We start from the raw sequence: 26347 nt of genomic DNA, 5'->3' as shown, positions 1-26347 counted from the left end.
CTGCATAAGGAACAGCAGCATAAGTAACAGCAGTACAAGGAACAGCAGTATAAGGAACAGCAGTGTAAGTAACAGCAGTATAAGGAACAGCAGTATAAGTAACAGCAGTATAAGGAACAGCAGCATAAGTAACAGCAGTACAAGGAACAGCAGTATAAGTAACAGCAGTATAAGGAATACAGTATAAGTAACAGCTGTATAAGGAAAAACAGTATAAGGGACAACAGTATAAAGAAAAGCAGTATATGGAACAGTATAAGGAACAGCAGTATAAGGAACAGCAGCATAAGTAACAGCCGTATAAGGAACAGCAGTATAAGGAACAGTATAAGGAACGGCAGTACAAGGAACAGTAGTATAAGTAGCAGCAGTATAAGGAACAGCAGTATAAGTAACAGCAGTATAAGGAACAGCAGTATAAGGAACAGCAGCATAAGTAACAACAGTATAAGGAACAGCAGCATAAGTAACAGCTGTATAAGGAACAGAAGCATAAGTAACAGCAGTATAAGGAACAGCAGCATAAGGAACAGCAGCATAAGTAACAGCAGTATAAGGAACAGCAGTATAAGTAGCAGCAGCATAAGGAACAGCAGCATAAGTAACAGCAGTATAAGGAACAGCAGTATAAGGAACAGCAGTATAAGTAACAGCAGTATGATGAACAGCAGTATAAGTAACAGCAGTATAAGTAACAGCAGTATAAGGAACAGCAGTATAAGGAACACCAGCATAAGTAACAGCAGTATAAGGAACAGCAGTATAAGGAACACCAGCATAAGTAACAGCAGTATAAGGAACAGCAGTATAAGTAGCAGCAGCATAAGGAACAGCAGCATAAGTAACAGCAGTAAAAGGAACAGCAGTATAAGTAACAGCAGTACAATGAACAGCAGTATAAGTAACAGCAGTATAAGGAACAGCAGCATAAGTAACAGCAGTACAAGGAACAGCAGTATAAGTAACAGCAGTATAAGGAACAGCAGTATAAGTAACAGCAGTATAAGGAACAGCAGCATAAGTAACAGCAGTATAAGGAACAGCAGTATAAGTAACAGCAGTATAAGGAACAGCAGCATAAGTAACAGCAGTATAAGGAACAGCAGTATAACAGCAGTATAAGTAGCAGCAGCATAAGGAACAGCAGCATAAGTAACAGCAGTACAAGGAACAGCAGTATAAGGAACAGCAGTATAATGAACAGCAGTATAAGTAACAGCAGTATAAGGAACAGCAGCATAAGTAACAGCAGTGCAAGGAACAGCAGTATAAGGAACAGCAGTATAAGGAACAGCAGTATAAGGAACAGCAGTATAAGGAACAGCAGTATAAGTAACAGCAGTATAAGGAACAGCAGCATAAGTAACAGTACAAGAAACAGCAATATAAGTAACAGCAGTATAAGGAACAGCAATATAAGGAACAGCAGTATAAGGAACAACAGTATAAGTAACAGCAGTATAAGTAACAGCAGTACAAGGAACAGCAGTATAAGTAACAGCAGTATAAGTAACAGCAGTATAAGTAACAGCAGTATAAGGAACAGCAGTATAAGGAACAGCAGTACAGGGAACAGCAGTATAAGGAACAGCAGCATAAGTAACAGCAGTACAAGGAACAGCAGTATAAGTAACAGCAGTATAAGGAACAGCAGCATAAGTAACAGCAGTATAAGGAACAGCAGTATAACAGCAGTATAAGTAGCAGCAGAAGGAACAGCAGCATAAGTAACAGCAGTACAAGGAACAGCAGTATAAGTAACAGCAGTATAAGGAACAGCAGCATAAGTAACAGCAGTGCAAGGAACAGCAGTATAAGGAACAGCAGTATAAGGAACAGCAGTATAAGGAACAGCAGTATAAGTAACAGCAGTATAAGGAACAGCAGCATAAGTAACAGCAGTACAAGGAACAGCAATATAAGTAACAGCAGTATAAGGAACAGCAATATAAGGAACAGCGGTATAAGGAACAGCAGTATAAGTAACAGCAGTATAAGGAACAGCAGTATAAGTAACAGCAGTACAAGGAAAAGCAGTATAAGTAACAGCAGTATAAGGAACAGCAGTATGAGGAACAGCAGTATAAGTAACAGCAGTATAAGGAACAGCAGTATAAGGAACAGCAGTATACGGAACAGCAGTATAAGTAACAGCAGTATAAGGAACAGCAGCATAAGTTGCAGCAGTATAAGTAACAGCAGTATAAGGAACAGAAGTATAAGGAACAGCAGTACAAGGAACAGCAGTTTAAGGAACAGCAGTATAAGGAACAGCAGTATAAGGAACAGTATAAGGAACAGCAGTATAAGTAACAGCAGTATAAGGAACAGCAGTATAAGGAACAGCAGTATAAGTAACAGCAGTATAAGGAACAGTAGTATAAGGAACAGCAGTACAAGGAACAGCAGTATAAGTAACAGCAGCATAAGGAACAGCAGTATAAGTAACAGCAGTATAAGGAACAGCAGTATAAGTAACAGCAGCATAAGGAACAGCAGCATAAGTAACAGCAGTATAAGGAACAGCAGTATAAGGAAGAGCAGTATAAGTAACAGCAGTGTAAGTAACAGCAGCATAAGTAACAGCAGTATAAGGAACAGCAGTATAAGGAACAGCGGTATAAGTAGCAGCAGCATAAGGAACAGCAGCATAAGTAACAGCAGTACAAGGAACAGCAGTATAAGGAACAGCAGTGTAAGTAACAGCAGTATAAGGAACAGCAGTATAAGTAACAGCAGTATAAGGAACAGCAGCATAAGTAACAGCAGTACAAGGAACAGCAGTATAAGTAACAGCAGTATAAGGAACAGCAGTATAAGGAACAGCAGTATAAGTAACAGCAGTATAAGGAACAGCAGCATAAGTAACAGCAGTATAAGTAACAGCAGCATAAGTAACAGCAGTATAAGTAACAGCAGTATAAGTAACAGCAGTATAAGTAAAAGCAGTATAAGGAACAGCAGTATAAGGAACAGCAGTACAAGGAACAGCAGTATAAGTAACAGCAGTACAAGGAACAGCAGTATAAGGAACAGAAGTACAAGGAACAGCAGTATAAGGAACAGCAGTATAAGGAACAGCAGTATAAGTAACAGCAGTATAAGGAACAGCAGTGTAAGGAACAGCAGTATAAGGAACAGCAGTATAAGTAACAGCAGTATAAGGAACAGCGGCATAAGGAACAGCAGTACAAGGAACAGCAGTATAAGTAACAGCAGTATAAGGAACAGCAGTATAAGTAACAGCAGTATAAGGAACAGCAGTATAAGTAACAGCATTATAAGGAACAGCAGCATAAGTAACAGCAGTATAAGGAACAGCAGTATAAGGAACAGCAGTATAAGTAACAGCAGCATAAGTAACAGCAGTATAAGGAACAGCGGTATAAGTAGCAGCAGCGTAAGGAACAGCAGCATAAGTAACAGCAGTACAAGAAACAGCAGAATAAGGAACAGCAGTATAAGGAACAGCAGTGTAAGGAACAGCAGTATAAGTAACAGCAGTATAAGGAACAGCAGCATAAGTAACAGCAGTACAAGGAACAGCAGTATAAGTAACAGCAGTATAAGGAACAGCAGTATAAGTAACAGCAGTATAAGGAACAGCAGCATAAGTAACAGCAGTATAAGTAACAGCAGTATAAGTAACAGCAGTATAAGTAACAGCAGTATAAGGAACAGCAGTGTAAGGAACAGCAGTATAAGGAACAGCAGTATAAGTAACAGCAGTATAAGGAACAGCAGTATAAGTAACAGCAGTATAAGTAACAGCAGTATAACAGCAGTATAAGTAACAGTAGTATAACAGCAGTATAAGTAACAACAGTATAAGTAACAGTAGTATAAGGAACAGCAGTATAAGGAACAGTAGTATAAGTAACAGCAGCATAAGTAACAGCAGTATAAGTAACAGTAGTATAAGTAACAGCAGTATAAGTAACAGTAGTATAAGGAAGAGCAGTATAAGGAACAGTAGTATAAGTAACAGCAGTATAAGGAACAGCAGTATAAGTAACAGCAGTCTAAGGAACAGCAGTATAAGGAACAGTAGTATAAGTAACAGCAGCAAAAGTAACAGCAGTATAAGTAACAGTAGTATAAGGGTTGTATAAAGCTCTGTACATCAACTTTGAGGCTTCACTTAGGTTATTCAGCTTAGTTTTGAACTCCATTCTTGGGAATAACTATAAATACAATAGAAAATATACAGACTCAGGTAACAGAATTAAGATACTGTATAAGAATTAAACCACTGTATAAGAATTAAACCACTGTATAAGAATTAAACCACTGTATAAGAATTAAACCACTGTATTAGGAATCACTCATACGAGGACTGAGTGAGAGCCTTGAAACTTCACTCTCTAGACTCTAGAGCCTAGATTCTAGACTCTAAAGACTAGAGAAACAGAGTAAAGAGAGACATCACTGATATATAAAATATATGCATAAACAAAGGCGATATAAATATAGTACTGACGATATCGATTTATGAAAGAACTCGAAGTAACGAATTTAAATTACAAAAATTTAGATATAAAAAGAACGTAGAAAACAATGTAGGGTCATACAAGGTACCTTGGTACCTTGTATGACTTTTAAAAATAGCTTAGACAAATGTTTGAGTGAGAAGAGTTGGGTTTGACTAGGTATTAGGTAATAAAGTAATTTACGATATAACTTTGGGAATAGGTTGGACAAATATGTGTGGGGTGGAAATAGTTGGATTTAGGGAGGTGGCCATTTCTAAATCTCCAAAAAGGAGAACACAGCCGCTATGTGTATGTGTATATAAATATATATATATATATATATATATATATATATATATATATATATATATATATATATATATATATATATATATATATATATATATATATATACACGTATACATAATAAGGTTAGGTAAGTTTTCTAAGGTTCTTTTGGTACAAAATTGTTAATTTTCACATTAACATATTTAGAAAAATATATCTTTAAACATATAAGAGACAATTTTAGAAAGGACTAACATTATATATATATATATATATATATATATATATATATATATATATATATATATATATATATATATATATATATATATATATATATGTCGTGCCGAATAGGCAGAACTTGCGATCATGGCCTAAATAGCAAAGCTTATCTTGCCATATAGGACAAGTGAAAATTTGTGTATACAATAATTTCGCCAAAATCATTCTGAACCTAACGAAAAAAATATATTTCACTGTGTTTGTTTAGTATTAAATTATTGTAAACAAATATAAAATATATTTAGTTGGGTTAGGCTAAAATAAATTGCGCTTGTTATAATAAGGTTAGGTAAGTTTTCTAAGATTCTTTTGGTGCAAAATTAAAATTTTTTACATTAGCATTAATGAAAAAAATATATCTTTAAACGTATAAGAGAAAATTTCAGAACGGACTTAATTTTAAATGAGTTCTTGCTAATTGACCAGTTTTACATATTCGGCACGACATTATATATATATATATATATATATATATATATATATATATATATATATATATATATATATATATATATATATATATATATATATATATATATATATATATATAATGTTAGTCCTTTCTAAAATTGTCTCTTATATGTTTAAAGATATATTTTTCCAAATATGTTAATGTGAAAATTAACAATTTTGTACCAAAAGAACCTTAGAAAACTTACCTAACCTTATTATAACAAGCGCAAATTAATTTAGCCTAATCAAAATAAATATATTTTAGATAAGTTTTCAATAATTTAATAATAAACAAACACAATGAAATACATTTTTTTTTTCGTTAGGCTCAGAATGAATTTTGCGAAATTATTACATACACAAATTTTCGCTTTCCTTATTCGGCAAGAAGAGCGTTGCTATTTAAGCCAAAATCGCAACTTTTACCTATTCGGCACGACTGTGAAGCAGTTGCCCACGCAGCACAAGTATACATCAACAACATATCAGATGAAAAAGCCTTGATCAGATTGGACTTTGCCAACTCTTTCAACTTAGTCAGAAGGGATGCTGCTCTACAAGCAGTTTCTAGAAACTTCCCTTCCCTTTATCCCTTCAAACACTCGTGTTATAGTGTGACTTCTAAATTATTGTTTGGGGACAATGAAATCGACTCATGTGAGGGTGTGCATCAGGGGGACCCTCTCGCCCCCCTTTCTATTGTCTGGTCATCAAAGAAGTCACAGAAGCACTCTCCAGTGAGCTCAATATCTGGTTCCTGGATGATGGTACCCTAGCTGGCACAACAGAATCTCTCCTAGAGGACATCAGAAAAATTAAAGGCATGGGACAGAGCCTTTGGCCAAATGTGAAGTAGTTTCTACCAATCGACAGATCATTCAAAATATTAGTGTTGTATTCAGAGTGTATTGAATATTTCCCTTGAAGATGGACAATGGTTGCAAGCCTCACTTCCAGTCAGGCTTGGGGGGCTGGAAGTACGCAGATCCTCCCAGATTGCCCTACCAGCTTTCCTATCCTCTTCCATAGCATCGAACGAGTTAATAAAACAAATTCTTCCGGGCAACCTCAGTGACTCAGCAGGTATACAGGACCATACCTGTGCCAGTGTCACCACTGAATGTAAGACTCTTGCTGCTCCAGCACCAAAACAGTTGTACTTGATATTGTAAATTGTCTACTGTAACTGTTACCACCAAATCTATTAAAGCTCAGATAATCTTAAGTTAATTTTAAGCCTGCCCATAATGCTCAGCATACAAGGGGCTTTTGACATGTACACCCAACTGCTATAATACCTTGTACGTACAACTATGTATCATGTTCTAATAAACTATTATTATTATTATTATATATATATATATATATATATATATATATATATATATATATATATATATATATATATATATATATATATAAAATGAATATTCATTTTTACTTTATTGTATTATAATAACCAAAATGTGCAAATTACCAAATTCTAGTGCTTAACAAATTAATTACTAAAGTTTTAAGCCTGGAAATTTAACTTAAATCAAACATATTTTATGATGAGTTGAAATATATAAAAAAAGTTGTAGAAAATATTCAAAATATACTGAGGAGAATTATTTATTTATCATATATCACTACAATGTGATAAATATTTTTTGTGGTATTTTTTTTCTAAAAATTTAATTTTTAAAACGCACTGTAAATATTATAAACATGCACTCATAGAGTAAAATTAAATAATCGGATGAAATGAATATTCATTTTTACTTTCGCTGGAACATCGTATGCTAACCAAATTAATTTACTTTACAAACTTAAGGAAGTAGCCAATTTACCATGAATATCTATTTTTTGAACATTAAAATGGTATTAAAATACCGACAGATTGTTAGGTAAGACACATATGCAACAGTTAGGTATCTTTATTTCGAAACGTTTCGCCTACACAGTAGGCTTCTTCAGTCGAGTACAGAAAAGTTGATAGAAGCAGAAGATACTTGAAGACGATGTAATCAGTCCATCACCCTTAAAGTTTTGAGGTGGTCAGTCCCTCAGTCTGGAGAAGAGCATTGTTCCGTTGTCTGAAACAATATGAAGTTGAAGTGACAGAATGGGGCCTTATATAGTGCCAGGAGGTGAGACGTAGGTTGCTTTGGGAGGGCAGGTCCCTCTCAAACCCAGCCGTTCTCATTAGTAGAGGTTGTCGAAGTTGATGGTCTGTACCAAGATACCCTTGTGTTGCAGTGTCTGACAGAATGAACATTAAAATGGTATAAAATACCGCCTACTGTGTAGGCGAAACGTTTCGAAATAAAGATACCTAACTGTTGCATATGTGTCTTACCTAACAATCTGTCGGTATTTTATACCATTTTAATGTTCATTCTGTCAGACACAGACCATCAACTTCGACAACCTCTACTAATGAGAACGGCTGGGTTTGAGAGGGACCTGCCCTCCCAAGCAACCTACGTCTCACCTCCTGGCACTATATAAGGCCCCATTCTGTCACTTCAACTTCATATTGTTTCAGACAACGGAACAATGCTCTTCTCCAGACTGAGGGACTGACCACCTCAAAACTTTAAGGGTGATGGACTGATTACATCGTCTTCAAGTATCTTCTGCTTCTATCAACTTTTCTGTACTCGACTGAAGAAGCCTACTGTGTAGGCGAAACGTTTCGAAATAAAGATACCTAACTGTTGCATATGTGTCTTACCTAACAATATCTATTTTTTGTATTTCTGCCCTTGCCTTCTCGAAGAGTTTTCTGTTGGCTAGGAATTTTTTATACATGGCTGGGCACTCTTTTGAGAGGTTTTTAACAATTTGAAAATCTGTTTTGACTGAGTTTACTTGCAGTCTTGTGACGAATGGTTTAGAAAACCGACAAGTTGAAGAATTGAGACACTTATGCAACATATGGGAATCTTTATTGAAGAAACGTTTCGCCACACAGTGGCTTCATCAGTCCAATACAAAGTAGAAATGGGTAAGGAGAGGAGAAGTTTGAGGTAATCAGTCCCTCAACCTGGAATCGATGTGTTCAGTCCATCACTCTTGTAGGTGATGGACTTGTAGGTTGAGAGACTGATTACCTCAAACTTCTCTCCTTACCCATTTCTACTTTGTATTGGACTGATAAAGCCACTGTGTGGCGAAACGTTTCTTCAATAAACATTCCCATGTGTTGCATAAGTGTCTCAATTCTTCTACTTGCAGACTCTTTCTTTCGTTTCTCCAAGCTTAGGTCATCATTAAAAAGGCTCGTCCTGTGTAGGTATTGTTGCACTCACCCTCAGATTTGTGAAAGGGGCCTGAAATGTACTGAACAGCTTGAGGCAGCGTTCCTCACAGTGGCTATCTACCATCTCAGGTGTATTAATAATTCCCTGCACAATCCCCTTCTATTCATATAATTCATCCATATCAGTATCTTGAAGGCTACGACCTTAAATACATCACAGAATTCTCTAAAAGGTATGGCACTTGCTAGGTTCATTTTTGGCACTTTGTTATGAAAGCTGCTTTCAGAGAAGTCACACCTGTTACTTAAGTACTTTATGGTTCTTTGATAGAAAGCAATGAAGTTTGCTTCACATTTCTTAGACACATCTCTGGTAAGCTGGACAAGCTTGATCTTTACTGCAAAGCCAAAAAGAAAAAAAAAAACAGTCTTTTACTCTTCTCTCAAGTTTACTTTTCACTTCAGACATTAGCATAAAAATTGACGATTCACAGGCATTTCCTTCATCATCATAGCAAAGCACTTTCACAGTACCTTGGGTCACTCCTCACAAACGTCTGGAAAAAACTTTCGAGGACTTCCCAGCACGTAAGTATTCTGTCAGTAGCTGGCAAAAGAGAGAACCATCTAGTCACATCATACAGCAACAGGCTGTGACTATCAACCTCAACAAACATATATGTAATTCCTTTAACAGTGCTGTTCTTTTAGATGAGATGGTGATTTTCAACATCAATTTCTAGTATTGCTGTAACAAATCTTGTTGCATTGTGCAAAATGTAAGCCAGACAGTTTGCAACAATAATGTTCTTTCGAGCCGTTTTCAATTTTTGATAAACATTGTTGAGTTTTCCATAGTTTACACTTGCACTGTCAGCAGTGTATGTAGACACTCTATTCAGATCCAGACCCGACGTCTCTAGTTTAGACAGTAGCTGATTTGTTATGGCCTCTGATGATTCATTGTTATCGCTGTAAAAGTCAAGTAACACATGGTGCATTCCCTTCTCAAAATGTATTTTAGAAGTATTGGGAAACACTTTGTTGCACTTTTGTTTGAAGCATCAGTTGCTATTGAAAAGGGCAAGCTATGTTCTTTGATGTGCTCCATTTGTGTTTGTACAGAATACGTTGCTAGAATATTTTCAAACTGAGCTTTTGTTTTAGTTTTCACTATCAGCGAGTCACTATATATTTATTTGTCAACTTTTACTCTACAGTCAACATTTCCGCATGACTGATGGTACTTCACAGCATGATGCACTTTATACGGTACTGAGGCCATTATTTCGTAATCTTGAGATGATCGAGCTTGGCATGAAAATAATAAGTGATGACGCACAGTGTTAACTTTATACTTATCTGTGGCAACGTGCATATTAAATTCATTTTTACCAGTGCCGTTAATATCTACATCACAACGACATAGTTTACAAAATGCATGAAAGTCACCTTTTCTGCTTTTAGCGATAAATCGAAATTCTTTGGAACATTCATAATTAAGCGTAGTCTTTCTTTTCAGCATTTCTTTAGGGACTTAATTTAAGCCAAAAATAAAGTCAGCCACTTCCCACTGCGACCCTCGGCAGGCTGACCGTCTCAGATTCGGACGTGTACTTAATTGATAGTTTGACTCGTCTGGTACATGTTCTCTGCGGCTCAGAACGTGGTGTTGCCAATAGCAACTACATAAAATTATATTAAAAATACGTCAGTAGTTATTATGGCCTTCAGTTCCCGCTCTTCTGGTATACGTAAGGAAATTTATATAATTCTTTTAAGGCAGGTCCCAAAAAGGACAAATTACATCCTGCTTAAGGTTGTGCATGACGAAGGGCAGAGTGCTCAAAGGCAGGATTGTCCTGCCTGAAGCAGGACGTCTGGCCAGCCTAGTTGCATTTGAGAAAGACCTGCCTGGTATGGGCAAGCGGGTCTTCTGCCGTGCTCCTCCAGTCTTATGCTCTTGTCTTCTTGCACGGACAGAGCCGAGTTCACCACCTGGTCACGTGACTTGTGAGAGTGTGACGTCATCCAGTGTTGTGGTGACGTGGGCGCCGCCGCCACCTCGTCACAGGAACGGTGTCATCGTCAACTACCGTGTTTATTACTCCCAATCTTCACCACACGGTGAGTTTACTCCCCCCACATGGTGAGTCTACTTTCCCCCACACGGTGAGTCTACTTCTCCCCACATGGTGAGTCTACTTCCCCCCACACGGTGAGTCTACTTCTCCCACACTACCTACACTTACCTCAGATCTGCAGTCAAGAAAGGTGGTGCTATTTGTCCAGTGTGTTACCTGGCATATTTGAGCGGTGTGTTCTGGTTTGTAACTTACCTTGCTACGTAAGTTTCAAGGAACGTTGCAATGTCTTACAGAGTTAAGAGTAGTATAGGAGGAAAATCTCCCTTTTAAGGCAGACGATAAAAAGTAGAAAATTCGTTTGGATAAGAGTAACAATGAAGACAAAGTACTAGTGGGTAGCCAAGGGGAACATGTTTACAGTAACGAATGGAAGAGAATTTGGAGAAAAGGACTCCGTCAGCCGAACCGAAATACGTATAAGCTTTTATCTCTCCTGTGTGCGGGTTATGTATTGTGTCTTTTTGTTCTTTCAGCTTCGGACATGTATGGTATACAATATGGACAAGATGAAGAATTAGATACGTGCAAAATCTGGGTATCTTTACAATAAAGATACCCAGATGTTTCACGTGTTTAAATCTACACTCTCTGTTACAGGGACTCGGGTATCATAGTGTCAACTATCATGTGTAACAGAGTGTGAAGGCTCACACGGATGTGAAGTATCAGGTGTCATGTGTTACAGAGTGAAGGCTCACACAGATGTCAAGTATCAGGTGTCATGTGTTGCAGAGAGTGAAGGCTCACACAGATGTCAAGTATCAGGTGTCATGTGTTACAGAGTGAAGGCTCACACAGATGTCAAGTATCAGGTGTCATGTGTTGCAGAGAGTGAAGGCTCACACAGATGTCAAGTATCAGGTGTCATGTGTTACAGAGAGTGAAGGCTCACACAGATGTCAAGTATCAGGTGTCATGTGTTACAGAGAGTGAACGCTCACACAGATGTCAAGTATCAGGTGTCATGTGTTACAGAGAGTGAAGGCTCACACAGATGTCAAGTATCAGGTGTCATGTGTTACAGAGGGTGGAGGCTCAGGCAGCGTGGTGTCAGAAACACAAAGGGCCACACTGGCAGGACTGTCACCATGGACCAACTACAGCATCACTGTAGCAGCTGCCACCCGTGCGGGCGAGGGCGCGCCCGCACACGCTCTCCTCTGTACCACCGACCAGGACGGTGAGCAAACGTGTCATACATCTCAAGCAATATTCTCTTCCCTAAATATATATAAATGTGTGTATATGTGTGTGTGTGTGTGTGTGTGTGTGTGTGTGTGTGTGTGTGTGTGTGTGTGTGTGTGTGTGTGTGTGTGTGTGTGTGTAGCCTGGCTTACTTCAGAAAAAAATATACAAGACATTTCATTCCAAAAAAGTTGTTGAATGTGTTGTGTTCCACTGTATGTTCAAGCAAGGTATTACCAGAACTATTTATAGTGAATTACTGAAGTTGAAACAAACTTGTAGGATTTTACCCTGTACACGTCCTGTTCTTGTGATCGTAGTGCCGGAAGCTCCTGCACACGTGAAGGCGGTGGTGTCTGGTCCGCGGGCAGCCGTTGTGTCGTGGGCGCCACCTACACGCCCACACGGGCGTATCAGCCGCTACACGGTGCACTGGGAGCCAGCTGGTGGGCGAGGTGGACCCCACAGCCGGAGAGTGGAGCCCCATCTGACCCACCTGACCCTGCATGACCTGCCACACACCACACATCAGGTCAGTGCCACCACCACCACCTTACCCTGCATGACCTTCCCCACACCACCTCCTAACCATGCAAGACCTGCCCCATACCACCTGAGCCTGCATGACCTGCCCCACATCTCCACCCGAGCCTGTATGACCTGCCACACACCACCACCTGGCCCTGCATGACCTGCCACACACCACCACCTGACCCTGCGTGACCTGCCACACACCTCCACCTGACCCTGCATGACCTACCACACACCACCACCTTACCCTGCATGACCTGCCACTCACCTCCACCTGACCCTGCATGACCTGCCACACACCACCACCTGACCCTGCATGACCTGCCACACACCACCACCTGACCCTGCATAACCTGCCACACACCACCACCTTTCCCTGCATGACCTGCCACACACCACCACCTTACCCTGCATGACCTGCCACACACCACCACCTGACCCTGCATGACCTGCCACACACCACCACCTTACCCTGCATGACCTGCCACACACCACCACCTTACCCTGCATGACCTGCCACACACCACCACCTGACCCTGCATGACCTGCCACACACCAGCACCTGACCCTGCATGACCTGCCACACACCACCACCTGACCCTGCATGACCTGCCACACACCACCACCTGACCCTGCATGACCTGCCACACACCACCACCTGACCCTGCATGACCTGCCACACACCTCCACCTGACCCTGCATGACCTGCCACACACCACCACCTGACCCTGCATGACCTGCCACTCACCTCCACCTGACCCTGCATGACCTGCCACACACCACCACCTGACCCTGCATGGCCTGCCACACACCACCACCTGACCCTGCATGACCTGCCACACACCACCACCTGACCCTGCATGACCTGCCACACACCACCACCTTACTCTGCATGACCTGCCACACTCCACCTTATCCTGCATGACCTGCCACACGCCACCACCTGACCCTGCATGACCTGCCACACACCACCACCTTGTCCTGCATGACCTGCCACACACCACCACCTGACCCTGCATGACCTGCCACACACCACCACCTGACCCTGCGTGACCTGCCACACACCTCCACCTGACCCTGCATGACCTGCCACACACCACCACCTGACCCTGCATGACCTGCCACACACCACCACCTGACCCTGCATGACCTGCCACACACCACCACCTGACCCTGCATGACCTGCCACACACCACCACCTTACTCTGCATGACCTGCCACACACCACCACCCTGCATGACCTGCCACACACCACCACCTGCATGACCTGCCACACACCACCACCTGACCCTGCATGACCTGCCACACACCACCACCTGACCCTGCATGACCTGCCACACACCACCACCTGACCCTGCGTGACCTGCTACACACCTCCACCTGACCCTGCATGACCTGCCACACACCTCCACCTGACCCTGCATGACCTGCCACACACCACCACCTGACCCTGCATGACCTGCCACACACCACCACCTGACCCTGCATGACCTGCCACACACCACCACCTGACCCTGCGTGACCTGCCACACACCTCCACCTGACCCTGCATGACCTGCCACACACCTCCACCTGACCCTGCATGACCTGCCACACACCACCACCTGACCCTGCATGACCTGCCACTCACCTCCACCTGACCCTGCATGACCTGCCACACACCACCACCTGACCCTGCATGGCCTGCCACACACCACCACCTGACCCTGCATGACCTGCCACACACCACCACCTGACCCTGCATGACCTGCCACACACCACCACCTTACTCTGCATGACCTGCCACACTCCACCTTATCCTGCATGACCTGCCACACGCCACCACCTGACCCTGCATGACCTGCCACACACCACCACCTTACCCTGCATGACCTGCCACACACCACCACCTTGTCCTGCATGACCTGCCACACACCTCCACCTTGTCCTGCATGACCTGCCACACACCACCACCTGACCCTGCATGACCTGCCACACACCACCACCTGACCCTGCATGACCTGCCACACACCTCCACCTGACCCTGCATGACCTGCCACACACCACCACCTGACCCTGCATGACCTGCCACACACCACCACCTGACCCTGCATGACCTGCCACACACCACCACCTGACCCTGCATGACCTGCCACACACCACCACCTTACTCTGCATGACCTGCCACACACCACCACCTTATCCTGCATGACCTGCCACACGCCACCACCTGACCCTGCATGACCTGCCACACACCACCACCTTACCCTGCATGACCTGCCACACACCACCACCTGACCCTGCATGACCTGCCACACACCACCACCTGACCCTGCATGACCTGCCACACACCACCACCTGACCCTGCATGACCTGCCACACACCACCACCTGACCCTGCGTGACCTGCCACACACCTCCACCTGACCCTGCATGACCTGCCACACACCTCCACCTGACCCTGCATGACCTGCCACACACCACCACCTGACCCTGCGTGACCTGCCACACACCTCCACCTGACCCTGCATGACCTGCCACACACCTCCACCTGACCCTGCATGACCTGCCACACACCACCACCTGACCCTGCAGTACCTGCCACACACCTCTACCTGACCCTGCATGACCTGCCACATACCACCACCTGACTCTGCATGACCGGCCCACACACCTCCACTTGACCCTGTATGACCTGCCACACACCACCTGACCCTGCATGACCTGCCACACACCACCACCTTACCCTGCATGACCTGCCACACACCACCACCTGACCCTGCATGACCTGCCACACACCACCACCTGACCCTGCATGACCTGCCACACACCACCACCTGACCCTGCGTGACCTGCCACACACCTCCACCTGACCCTGCATGACCTGCCACACACCTCCACCTGACCCTGCATGACCTGCCACACACCACCACCTGACCCTGCAGTACCTGCCACACACCTCTACCTGACCCTGCATGACCTGCCACATACCACCACCTGACCCTGCATGACCTGCCACACACCTCTACCTGACCCTGTATGACCTGCCACACACCACCACCTGACCCTGCATGAAATGCCACACAACACCACCTGACCCTGCATGACTGCCACACACCATCACCTGACCCTGCATTACCTGCCCCACACCTCCACCTGACCCTGCATGACCTGCCCCACACCTCCACCTGACCCTGCATGACCTGCCCCACACCTCCACCTGACCCTGCATTACCTGCCACACACCACCACCTGACCCTGCGTGACCTGCCCCACACCTCCACCTTACCCTACATGACCTGCCACACACCACCTGACCCTGCATGACCTGCCACACACCACCACCTGACCCTGCATGACCTGCCCCACACCACAACCTGACCCTGCATGACCTGCCACACACCACCACCTGACCCTGCATGACCTGCCCTACACCTCCACCTGACCCTGCATGACCTGCCACACACCACCACCTGACCCTGCATGACCTGCCCTACACCTCCACCTGACCCTGCATGACCTGCCACACACCTCCACCTGACCTTGCATGACCTCCCACACACCACCACCTGACCCTGCATGACCTGCCCCACACCACCTGACCATGCATGACCTCCCACACACCACCACCTGACCCTGCATGACCTGCCCCACACCACCTGACCATGCATGACCTGCCACACACCTCCACCTGACCCTGCATGACCTGCCACACACCACCACCTGACCCTGCATGACCTGCCCCACACCTCCACCTGACCCTGCATGACCTGTCCTACATCTCCACCTGACCCTGCATGACCTGCCCTACACCACCTCCAGACCCTGCATGACCTGCCCCACACCACCTGACCATGCATGACCTGCCACACACCTCCACCTGACCCTGCATGACCTGCCACACACCACCTGACCCTGCATGACCTGCCCCACACCTCCACCTTACCCTGCATGACCTGTCCTACATCTCCACCTGACCCTGCATGACCTGCCCTACACCTCCAACTGACCCTGCATGACCTGCCACACACCACTGATCACACACCAGGTCAGTGCAATTGTTTCCTACTGGCTTTTAAATTTAATTCAGGATTAAATTTCCTTATTTCAAATTAATCAACACTATAAAATCGATTAAATGTAATATTGTGTCTAGTCACCTATTAATTAAGCTGTACCTGAGGAAGATTTTGTCGACAGGTGTGGGTGACAGCGTCGACTAGAATGGGCGAAGGTCCATCGAGCAGTGTGGCCGTAGTCAAGCCTTCACACACAGGTACGTCCACATACGTTAATATAACGTTACCATACACGGGTACTGGTAGGTCGTCCGAGGCAGCTGGCCATAAAGAAGTAATGTCACCAGGAAGAGATCAATAAAGCAATCTAAATCATACACCAGAGGGTATTTTTGAGTACCCGTGCACAAGCATATGAATTAGAAATACTCAAAGAAATGCCAAAATATTTCTTCCATAGCTAAGAAAGAGATGAAATACGAAGAAAGATTGTCGCAAGTACACGTGCAAGTCGACACGTAAGTGTTTCTTCAACGTACAAGTTCTTCGTCGCCTGTACAGTTGCGACGACGCTCTAAATGACATACCAGCATATGCTGGAAATGACGGTCACAATGATCATGTTTTGAATCACCTGGAAGAGGGAGATTTTGTCAGGATGAGCCTCACGGTTCTACTGGTGGGAAGCTCTTTAATACGATCGTGATGGCGTTTTATGACAGATTCACAGAAAAATAACGAGAGATGCGAAGATGAGCGACCTGATGCATAAACCAGAAGAGAAGGCGGGGATGAAATGCATACCTGTGACTCAATGAGTAATTGAGGGATAATAAACAGAGTGTAGGAGAGGTAATAGGGATATGGGAACCGAGCAAGGTACACCAAAGATCACAATTATGATTACTACTGACTTAGGTATATGTAAATAATCTGCCAGAGTGAGAAGAATCCTTTATACGTGCCTCACTTTGCCGATTACGTGACACCAATGAAAATAGTAAAAGCAGTATTAAAAAAAGACCTCTTGAGTTAAAATCTATCATGTGTACGATCAGGCAGAGAGGGAAGCATACTCGAAAAGTGCAAAGGGAGTACGGACTCCAAGAGTCTACAACAATCATTGTATAAGAAGGACCTAGAAGTAATCATAACACCAACCTTATTGCCAGTGGAATATGTTAACCACATAACTTATGAAGCTTATACGAGGCCAGCAAGCGTCAAGACAACCTTCAGGGACCATAATAATAATAATAATAATAATAATAATAATAATAATAATAAATCTTGCCTCACCGGCAGAGAAGCCCCCAGTATTACAGATGCCCAGGTTTAATAATTCCTGTACTTTTACCGCGCTCTCGCACTCCTGCAGATGTGCGATAAATAGCAGTCAGTAAAAGTGGCACTTGAAGAACTCAAAGGAAAAAAACAGATTAAGGAATTAACTTGTGTGAGGTATATGTTTATACCATTAACCAATTCATTATGTACACTATTTATAAGTCAGAATTATTATCAGTGAGACCACACAGACACACTAGAGAACCATAGGTCACAACGAGGTAGGAACCAGCTGCCTACTAGAGAGCATTTACGTGACCGGTTGAGATGATTGCCACAAACAATGTAATCGAGTCAGACGTCCAACCGCTGACAAGTCAGAAATGCCACAACATATTTAACGGTCACCAAATGATCTGGAGCTGCATCCAACCTCTAGATGGCTCTGGAAACTTGTGATTAAAGACAACGAAACTGGTTGGTCGTCTGTATGTTGAATACATATATATAATGTACTCAGACCATTCAACACTGGGTAATCTCAGTTTTGGCAGCCTTGCACGTATAATTTAAACAACAACAACAACAACAACAACAACAACAACAACAACAATAATAATAATAATAATAATAATAATAATAATAATAATAATAATAATAATAATAATAATAATAATAATAATAATAATAATAATAAGGAAAACTATATACGTGAAAATAAAATCAAATATTACTGTAAATAAGTAAGATAAAACGATCGTTACTGGTAAGAATATCTTCACACAGTTTAATTATATAATAATAATCATCTAACTTCATATTATTTAATAAAACATCTTGCAACACATGATTTAATAAACCATATTGCAACACATGATTTAATAAACCATTTTGCAACACATCATTTAATAAAACATATTGCAAAACATCGTTTAATAAACCATCTTGCAACACAATTAATAAACCATCTTGCAATACATTATTTAATAAACCGTCTTGCTGGAAATGTATTTAACAAATTTAATAAACTATCTTGCAACACAATAAACTATCTTGCAACACAATAAACCATCTTGCAACACATTACTTTAAGTTATTCCGGGCGGAGTTGTGTGGGTGGGCATTACCGTGTTATTTAGTGACTACAGCCACCCTCCCCGCCCTCAACAGTGCCCGCGGGCGTGTGGGCGGTGGGCGGGAACGTGACGGCGGCGTGGAAAGAGGACGTGAGTCTGGCGTGTGGAGCAGTGGGCGTGCCAGAGCCCACCCTCACCTGGACCCACCAGAGAACCCCCATCCCTGACCCCCATGACAGGTGAGTCCTCCACCCCCATGACAGGTGAGTCCTCGACCCCCATGACACTTGAGTCCCCGATCCCCATGACAGGTGAGTCTCTGACCCCCATAGAAGGTGAGTCCTCGACCCCCATGACATGTGAGTCCTCGACCCCCATGACAGGTGAGTCCTCGACCCCCATGACACGTGAGTCCCCGACCCCCATGACAGGTGAGTTCCTGACCCCCATGACAGGTGAGTCCCCGACCCCCATGACAGGTGAGTCCTCGACCCCCATGACAGGTGAGCCCCCGACCCCCATTACAGATGAGTCCCCGATCCCCATGACAGGAGAGTCCCCGACATCCATGACAGGCGAGTCCCCGACCCCATGACACGTGAGTCCCCGACCCCCATGACACGTGAGTCCCCGATCCCCATGACAGGTGAGTCTATGACCCCCATAGAAGGTGAGTCCTCGACCCCCATGATACGTGAGTCCCCGACCCCATTACAGGTGAGTCACCGATCCCCATGACAGGTGAGTCCCCGACCCCCATGACAGGTGAGTACCGGACCCCCATGACCGGTGAGTCCACGACCCAAATGACCAGTGAGTCCCCGACCCCCATGAAAGGTGAGGCCCCGACCCCCATTACAGATGAGTCCTCGACCCCCATGACAGGTGAGTCCCCGACCCCATGACAAGTGAGTCCTCGACCCCCATGACAGGTGAGTCCTCGGCTCCATGACAGGTGAGTCCCCGACCCCATGACAAGTGAGTCCCCGACCCCCATGACAGGTGAGTCTCTGACCCCATAACAGGTGAGTCCTCGACCCCTATGACAGGTGAGTCCCCGACCCCATGACAGGTGAGCCCCTGACCCACATGACAGGTGAGTCCACGAACCCCATGACCAGTGAGTCCCCGACCCCCGTGACAGGTGAGTCCACGAACCCCATGACCAGTGAGTCCCCGACCCTATGACAAATGAGTCCCCGACCCCCATGACAGGTGAGTCTCTGACCCCATAACAGGTGAGTCCTCGACCTCCATGACAGGTGAGTCCCCGACCCCCATGACAGGTGAGTCCCCGACCCCCATGACAGGTGAGTCCCTGACCCCCATGACAGGTGAGTCCCCGACCCCCATTACAGGTGAGTCTTCGGCCCCATGACAGGTGAGTCCCCGACCCCATGACAAGTGAGTCCCCGACCCCCATGACAGGTGAGTCTCTGACCCCATAACAGGTGAGTCCTCGACCCCCATGACAGGTGAGTCCCCGACCTCATGACAGGTGAGTTCCCAACCCCAATGACAGGTGAGTCCCCGACCCCATGACAGGTGAGCCCCTGACCCCCATGACAGGTGAGTCAACGACCCCATGACAGGTGAGTCCCCGACCCCCATGACAGGTGAGTCCTCGGCCCCATGACAGGTGAGTCCCCGACCCCATGACAAGTGAGTCCACGACCCTCATGACAGGTGAGTCTCTGACCCTATAACAGGTGAGTCCTCGACCCCATGACAGGTGAGTCCCCGACCCCATGGCAGGTGAGTCCCCAACCCCCATGGCAGGTTAGTCCCCGACCCCCATGACAGGTGAGCCCTTGACCCCCATGACAGGTGGACCCCATGACAGGTGAGTCCCCGAACCCCATGACAGGTGAATCCCCGACCCCCACGACAGGAGAGTCCCCGACCCCATGAGAGGTGAGTCCCCGACCCCCAAAACAGGTGAGTCTTTGACCCACATGACAGGTGAGACCCCGACTCCCATGACTGGTGAGTCCCTGATCCCCATGACAAGTGAGTCCCTGACCCCATGACAGGTGAGCCCCCGACCCCATGACAGGTGAGTCCCCGACGCCATGACAGGTGAGCCCCGACTCCCATGACAGGTGAGCCTCTGACCCCCATAACAGGTGAGTCCTCGGCCCCCATGACAGGTGAGTCTAAGACCACAATAACAGGCGAGTGTAACAAATGTTACACGACCTATGACTGCAGCACCTCTCCTGCCAACGGTTTATAAGCTCCTTCTCAGCACGTATGCCGTATTCTATTCAAGATTGATGGACTGACCACATCGACTCAAGGTTGAGGGACTGATTACCTCATTCTCTTCCTGTTCTTCAAGATTCTCCTTTGTATGGACTGATGAAGCCACTGTGTGGCGAAACGTTTCCTCAATAAAGATACCCAAGAGTTGCACATGTGTCTAATTTATCAACAGGTGAGTCCCCGACGCCTATGACAGGTGAGTCCCCGACCCCATGACAGGTGAGTCCCCGACCCCCATGACAGGTGAGTTCCCGACCTTCATGACAGATGAGTCCCCGACCCCCATGACAGGTGGACCCCATGACAGGTGAGTCCCCGAACCCCATGACAGGTGAATCCCCGACCCCCATGACAGGTGAGTCCCCGACCCCCATGACAGATGAGTCCCCGACCCCCATGACAGGCGAGTCCCCGACCCCCATGACAGGTGAGTCCCCGACCCCCCCATGACAGGTGAGTCCCCGACCCCCATGACAGGTGAGTCCCTGACCCCCATGACAGGTGAGTCCCAGACCCCCATGACAGGTGAGTCCCTGACCCCCATGACAGGTGAGTCCCCGACCCCCATGACAGATGAGTCCCTGACCCCCATGACAGGTGAGTCGCCGACCCCCATGACAGGTGAGTCCCCGACCCCATGACAGGTGAGTCCCCGACCCCCATGACAGGTGAGTCCCTGACCCACATGACAGGTGAGTCCCCGACCCCCATGACAGGTGAGTCTCCGACCCCCATGACAGGTGAGTCCCTGACCCCCATGACAGGTGAGTCCCTGACCCCATGACAGGATATTCCCCGACCCCCATGACAGGTGAGTCGCCGACCCCCATGACATGTGAGTCCCCGACCCCATGACAGGTGAGTCCCTGACCCCCATGACAGGTGAGTCCCCGACCCCCATGACAGGTGAGTCCCCGACCCCCCTATGACAGGTGAGTCCCCGACCCCCATGACAGGTGAGTCCCTGACCCCCATGACAGGTGAGTCCCCGACCCCCATGACAGGTGAGTCCCTGACCCCCATGACAGGTGAGTCCCCGACCCCCATGACAGATGAGTCCCTGACCCCCATGACAGGTGAGTCGCCGACCCCCATGACATGTGAGTCCCCGACCCCCATGACAGGTGAGTCCCTGACCCCCATGACAGGTGAGTCCCTGACCCCCATGACAGGTGAGTCCCCGACTCCCATGACAGGTGAGTCCCCGACCCCCATGACAGGTGAGTCCCTGACCCCCATGACAGGTGAGTCCCTGACCCCCTGACAGGATATTCCCCGACCCCCATGACAGGTGAGTCCCTGACCCCCATGACAGGTGAGTCCCCGACCCCCATGACAGGTGAGTCCCTGACCCCCATGACAGGTGAGTCCCTGACCCCCATGACAGGTGAGTCCCCGACCCCCATGACAGGTGAGTCCCCGACCCCCATGACAGGTGAGTCCCTGACCCCCAGGACCGGTGAGTCCCTGACCCCATGACAGGATATTCCCCGACCCCCATGACAGGTGAGTCCCTGACCCCCATGACAGGTGAGTCCCCGACCCCCATGACAGGTGAGTCCCTGACCCCCATGACAGGTGAGTCCCCGACCCCCATGACAGATGAGTCCCTGACCCCCATGACAGGTGAGTCCCTGTCCCCCCTGACCGGTGAGTCCCCGACCCCCACGACAGCTGAGTCCCGGACCCCCATGACAGGTGAGTCCCCGACCCCCATGACAGTTTAGTCCCCGACCCCCATGACAGGTGAGTCCCTGACCCCCATGACAGGTGAGTCCCCGACCCCCATGACAGGTGAGTCCCTGACCCCCATGACAGGTGAGTCCCCGACCCCCATGACAGGTGAGTCAGGCACTACTTTCTTAACGTACTGGAGGACAGAAATATAGAGTTTAACACCAATAACATTTAAGAACACTAAGTGTTTTTTGTAACTAAATAACATAACTAAATAACATAACTAAGTAACATAACTAAATAACATAACTAAATAACAGTGTAGAAAACATTCAACATTTTCTGCAGTTACCTGAGGATAACTTGAAGAGGATGTGATACTTGAATGTTGCAATGTTTATGTATGTAGTTTAAATAATAATGTTGTGTCTACCACACGGACTGGCACGAAGTGCTTTACGACTCACGAATTCGTAATTCCACGATCGTAAGCAAGTCACGGAACAGATGAGACTGGAATCCATGGCAAACCCAGTAGTTATCACACAGGTCTGTGACTTTTGGGACTCGCCTGCCGTGGGTTCGAATCCCGTCAGTTGTGTGTTTGGTGATGCCTTACTATCAGCAGGCTGAGCAACAGGATAAGTCGCGCTGCTCAACAAAATCACTCGGAGGGAGGGGAGTATCGAGGGAAAAAACTGTGTTAAGAGAGTTACCTAAATTTTCTGATTAGTTTCAAACCTGCACCAGAGTGTTATCAATCGAATATTCTCTTTTTAATCAGATTTCACATTGTTAATGTTTTCTTTTTTGAACAAGAGGAGGAGGAGAAAGTCTCCTCCACGCCTGCGTTGCCCAGTACATCTCTTGATATTAAAAGATGCTCGTTGTTAATTGTATTAAATACATTTGTTTACTTATCTGAACTAAGTCTGCTGTATTAAATTTCCCAAAAATTTAGGCAACAGATTCTGGTCATAGCGGAATTTCATTTGTTACACAATTTCATTTAGGCAAACGGGTAACACTGAGAACATTTCGTGTTTTGTACAGGTTCCATTGTAAACATGTGTTATATACAGTTCTCATTGTGAATATTTCGTGTTTTGTTCAGGTTCCATTGTAGACATGTGGTATTTACGGGTCTTATTGTGAATATTTCGTGGGTCACAGGTTCCATTATAAAAATTTGTTATTTGGGAGTCTCATTATGAATATTTCGTGTTATGTACAGGTTCCATTGTAAACATTTGTTATTTACAGGTCTCATTGTGAATATTTCGTGTTGTGTTCAGGTTCCATTATCAACATGTGGTATTTACAGGTCTCATTGTAAATATTCCGTGTTATGTATAGGTTCCGGGTGCAGCCTGACGGGACGCTGACGTTGGCTGACGTACAGAGGAGTGACAGCGGCCGCTACACCTGCACTGCTGTCAACCATCACGGCAGTGATACCGTCACTTACAATCTCACTGTTCTAGGTCAGTAATCCCGTAACCTAGGTCGTCACCAAGATAGGTCACTTTGCCACAGTAGGTCAGTGCCCTTAGCCACAGCATGTCAGTACCCTGGAGCACATTAGGTCAGCGCCCTGGGTCACAGCAGGTAAGGTTATGGGTCACAATAGGTCAGTGCTCTGAGTCACAGTAGGTCGATGCCAGGAGTCACAGAACGGAAGTGCCCTGGGCCACAGTAAGTCAGTGCCTTGGGCCACAGTAGGTCTGTGTCCTTGGTCACAGTAAGTTAGTGCCCCGGGTCACAGTAGGTCAATGCCTTGAGCCACAGTAGGTCGGTGCCGGGGGTCACAGTAGGTCAATGCCCTGGGTAGCAGTAGGTCAGCGCCCGGGGGTCACAGTAGGTCAGCGCCATGGGTCACAGTAGGTAGGTTCCCTGAGTCACAGTAGATCAGTGGTCTGAGTTCTGGGCCACAGTAGGTCAGTGCCCGGGGTCACAGTAGGTCAGTGCTTTGGATCACAATAGGTCGGTGCCCTTGGCCACAGTAGGTCGGTGCCCGGGGTCACAGTAGATCAGTGTCCTGAGTCACAGTGGACAAGTTCCCTGGGTCACAAGTCAGTGCCCTGGGTCACAGTAGGTCGGTGACCTGAGTTCTGGGTTACAGTAGGTCAGTACTCTGAGTCACTGTAAGTTACTTTACTGGATCACAGTTGGCCAATGCCCTGGATCACAATAGGCCAGCGTCCTGGGTCACGTTAGATCAGTGGTCTAAGTTCTGGGCCACAGTAGGTCAGTGCCCTGTGTCACAGTAGGTCAGTGCTCTGGCTCACAGTAGGGCGGTGCCCTGAGTCAAAGTAGGTCGGTTCCCGGGGTCACAGTAGGTCAGCTCCCTGGATCACAGTAGGTCAGTGCTATGGGTCACAGTAAGTCGGTGCCCTGGGTCACAATAAGTCAATGTATGGAGTCACAGTAGGTCAGTGCCCTGGATCACAGTAAGTCAGTGCCTTGGGTCACAGTAGGTCAGTGTCCTGGGTCACAGTAAGTTAGCGCCCTGGGTCGTAGTAGGTCAATACCCTGGGTCACAGTAGGTCGGTGCCCGATGTCACAGTAAGTCAGTGCTTTGCGTTAAAGTAGTCCAGTCCCTTGTTCACAGTAAGTCAGCGCCCTGGGTCACAGTAGGTAAATTCCCTGAGTCACAATGGTTCAGTGCCTTGTGTCACAGTATAATTTTGCCCAGGGTCACAGTAGGTCAGTGCCGTGGGTCACAGTAGGTCATTGCTTTGCATCACAATAGGTCGATGCCTTGGGTCACAGTAGGTCGGTGCCCGGGGTCACAGTAGGTCAGTGCCCTGGGTCACAATGGGAAAGTTCCCTGGGTCACATTAATTAAGTGCCCTGTGTCACAGTAGGTCGGTTCCAAAGGGTTACAGAAGGTCAGCGTCTTGGGTCGCAGTAGGTCAGTGCCCTGGGTCACAGTAAGTCGGTGCTCTGGGTCACAGTAGGTCAGTGTGCTGTATCAGAGTTGGTCAGTGCCTTGGGTCACAGTAGGTCAGTGCCCTGGGTCACAGTAAGTCAGTGACCTGAGTTCTGAGTTACAGATAGTCAGTGCCCTTGGTCACTGTAGGTAACTTTCCTGGGTCACAGGTGGTCAGTGCCCTGGGTCACATTAGATCAGTGGTCTGAGTTCTGGCTCAAAGTAGGGATGTGCCCTGGGTGACAGTAAGTCGGTTCCAAAGGGTCACAGTAGGTCGGTGCCCTGGGTCACACTTGGTCAATGCTCTAAGTCACAGTAGGTGAGTGCCCTGGGGCACTGTAGATGAGTGTTCTGGGGCATTTTTAGTCAATGTCCTGGGTCACAGTAGGTCAGTGCCCTTGGTCTCAGTAAGTCGGTGACCTGAGTTCTGGGTTACATTACGTCACTGACCTGAGTTCTGGGTCACTGTAGGGCAGTGTTCTGGGTCACAGTTGGTCAGTGCCCTGGG

At 46.3% G+C, this 26347-nt stretch overlaps 1 protein-coding gene across 1 annotated transcript in view; it reads left to right on the top strand.

Moving 5' to 3' along the window:
- Nucleotides 1-26347, top strand: part of LOC128684068 (cell adhesion molecule Dscam2) — a 569487-nt gene that overhangs the window by 494206 nt on the left and 48934 nt on the right. Inside the window, exons 19-24 of the mRNA XM_070091026.1 lie at nt 10726-10869; nt 11914-12069; nt 12395-12606; nt 16784-16859; nt 19060-19204; nt 24264-24391. Of these exons, the coding sequence (XP_069947127.1) occupies nt 10726-10869; nt 11914-12069; nt 12395-12606; nt 16784-16859; nt 19060-19204; nt 24264-24391 (861 nt within the window). The remainder of the gene's footprint in view (nt 1-10725; nt 10870-11913; nt 12070-12394; nt 12607-16783; nt 16860-19059; nt 19205-24263; nt 24392-26347) is intronic.

The sequence above is a fragment of the Cherax quadricarinatus genome, chromosome 3 (genome assembly GCF_038502225.1).
Source record: "Cherax quadricarinatus isolate ZL_2023a chromosome 3, ASM3850222v1, whole genome shotgun sequence".
In the NCBI taxonomy this organism is placed as follows: domain Eukaryota; kingdom Metazoa; phylum Arthropoda; class Malacostraca; order Decapoda; family Parastacidae; genus Cherax; species Cherax quadricarinatus.
This window is presented reverse-complemented; position numbering and strand designations above follow the sequence as displayed.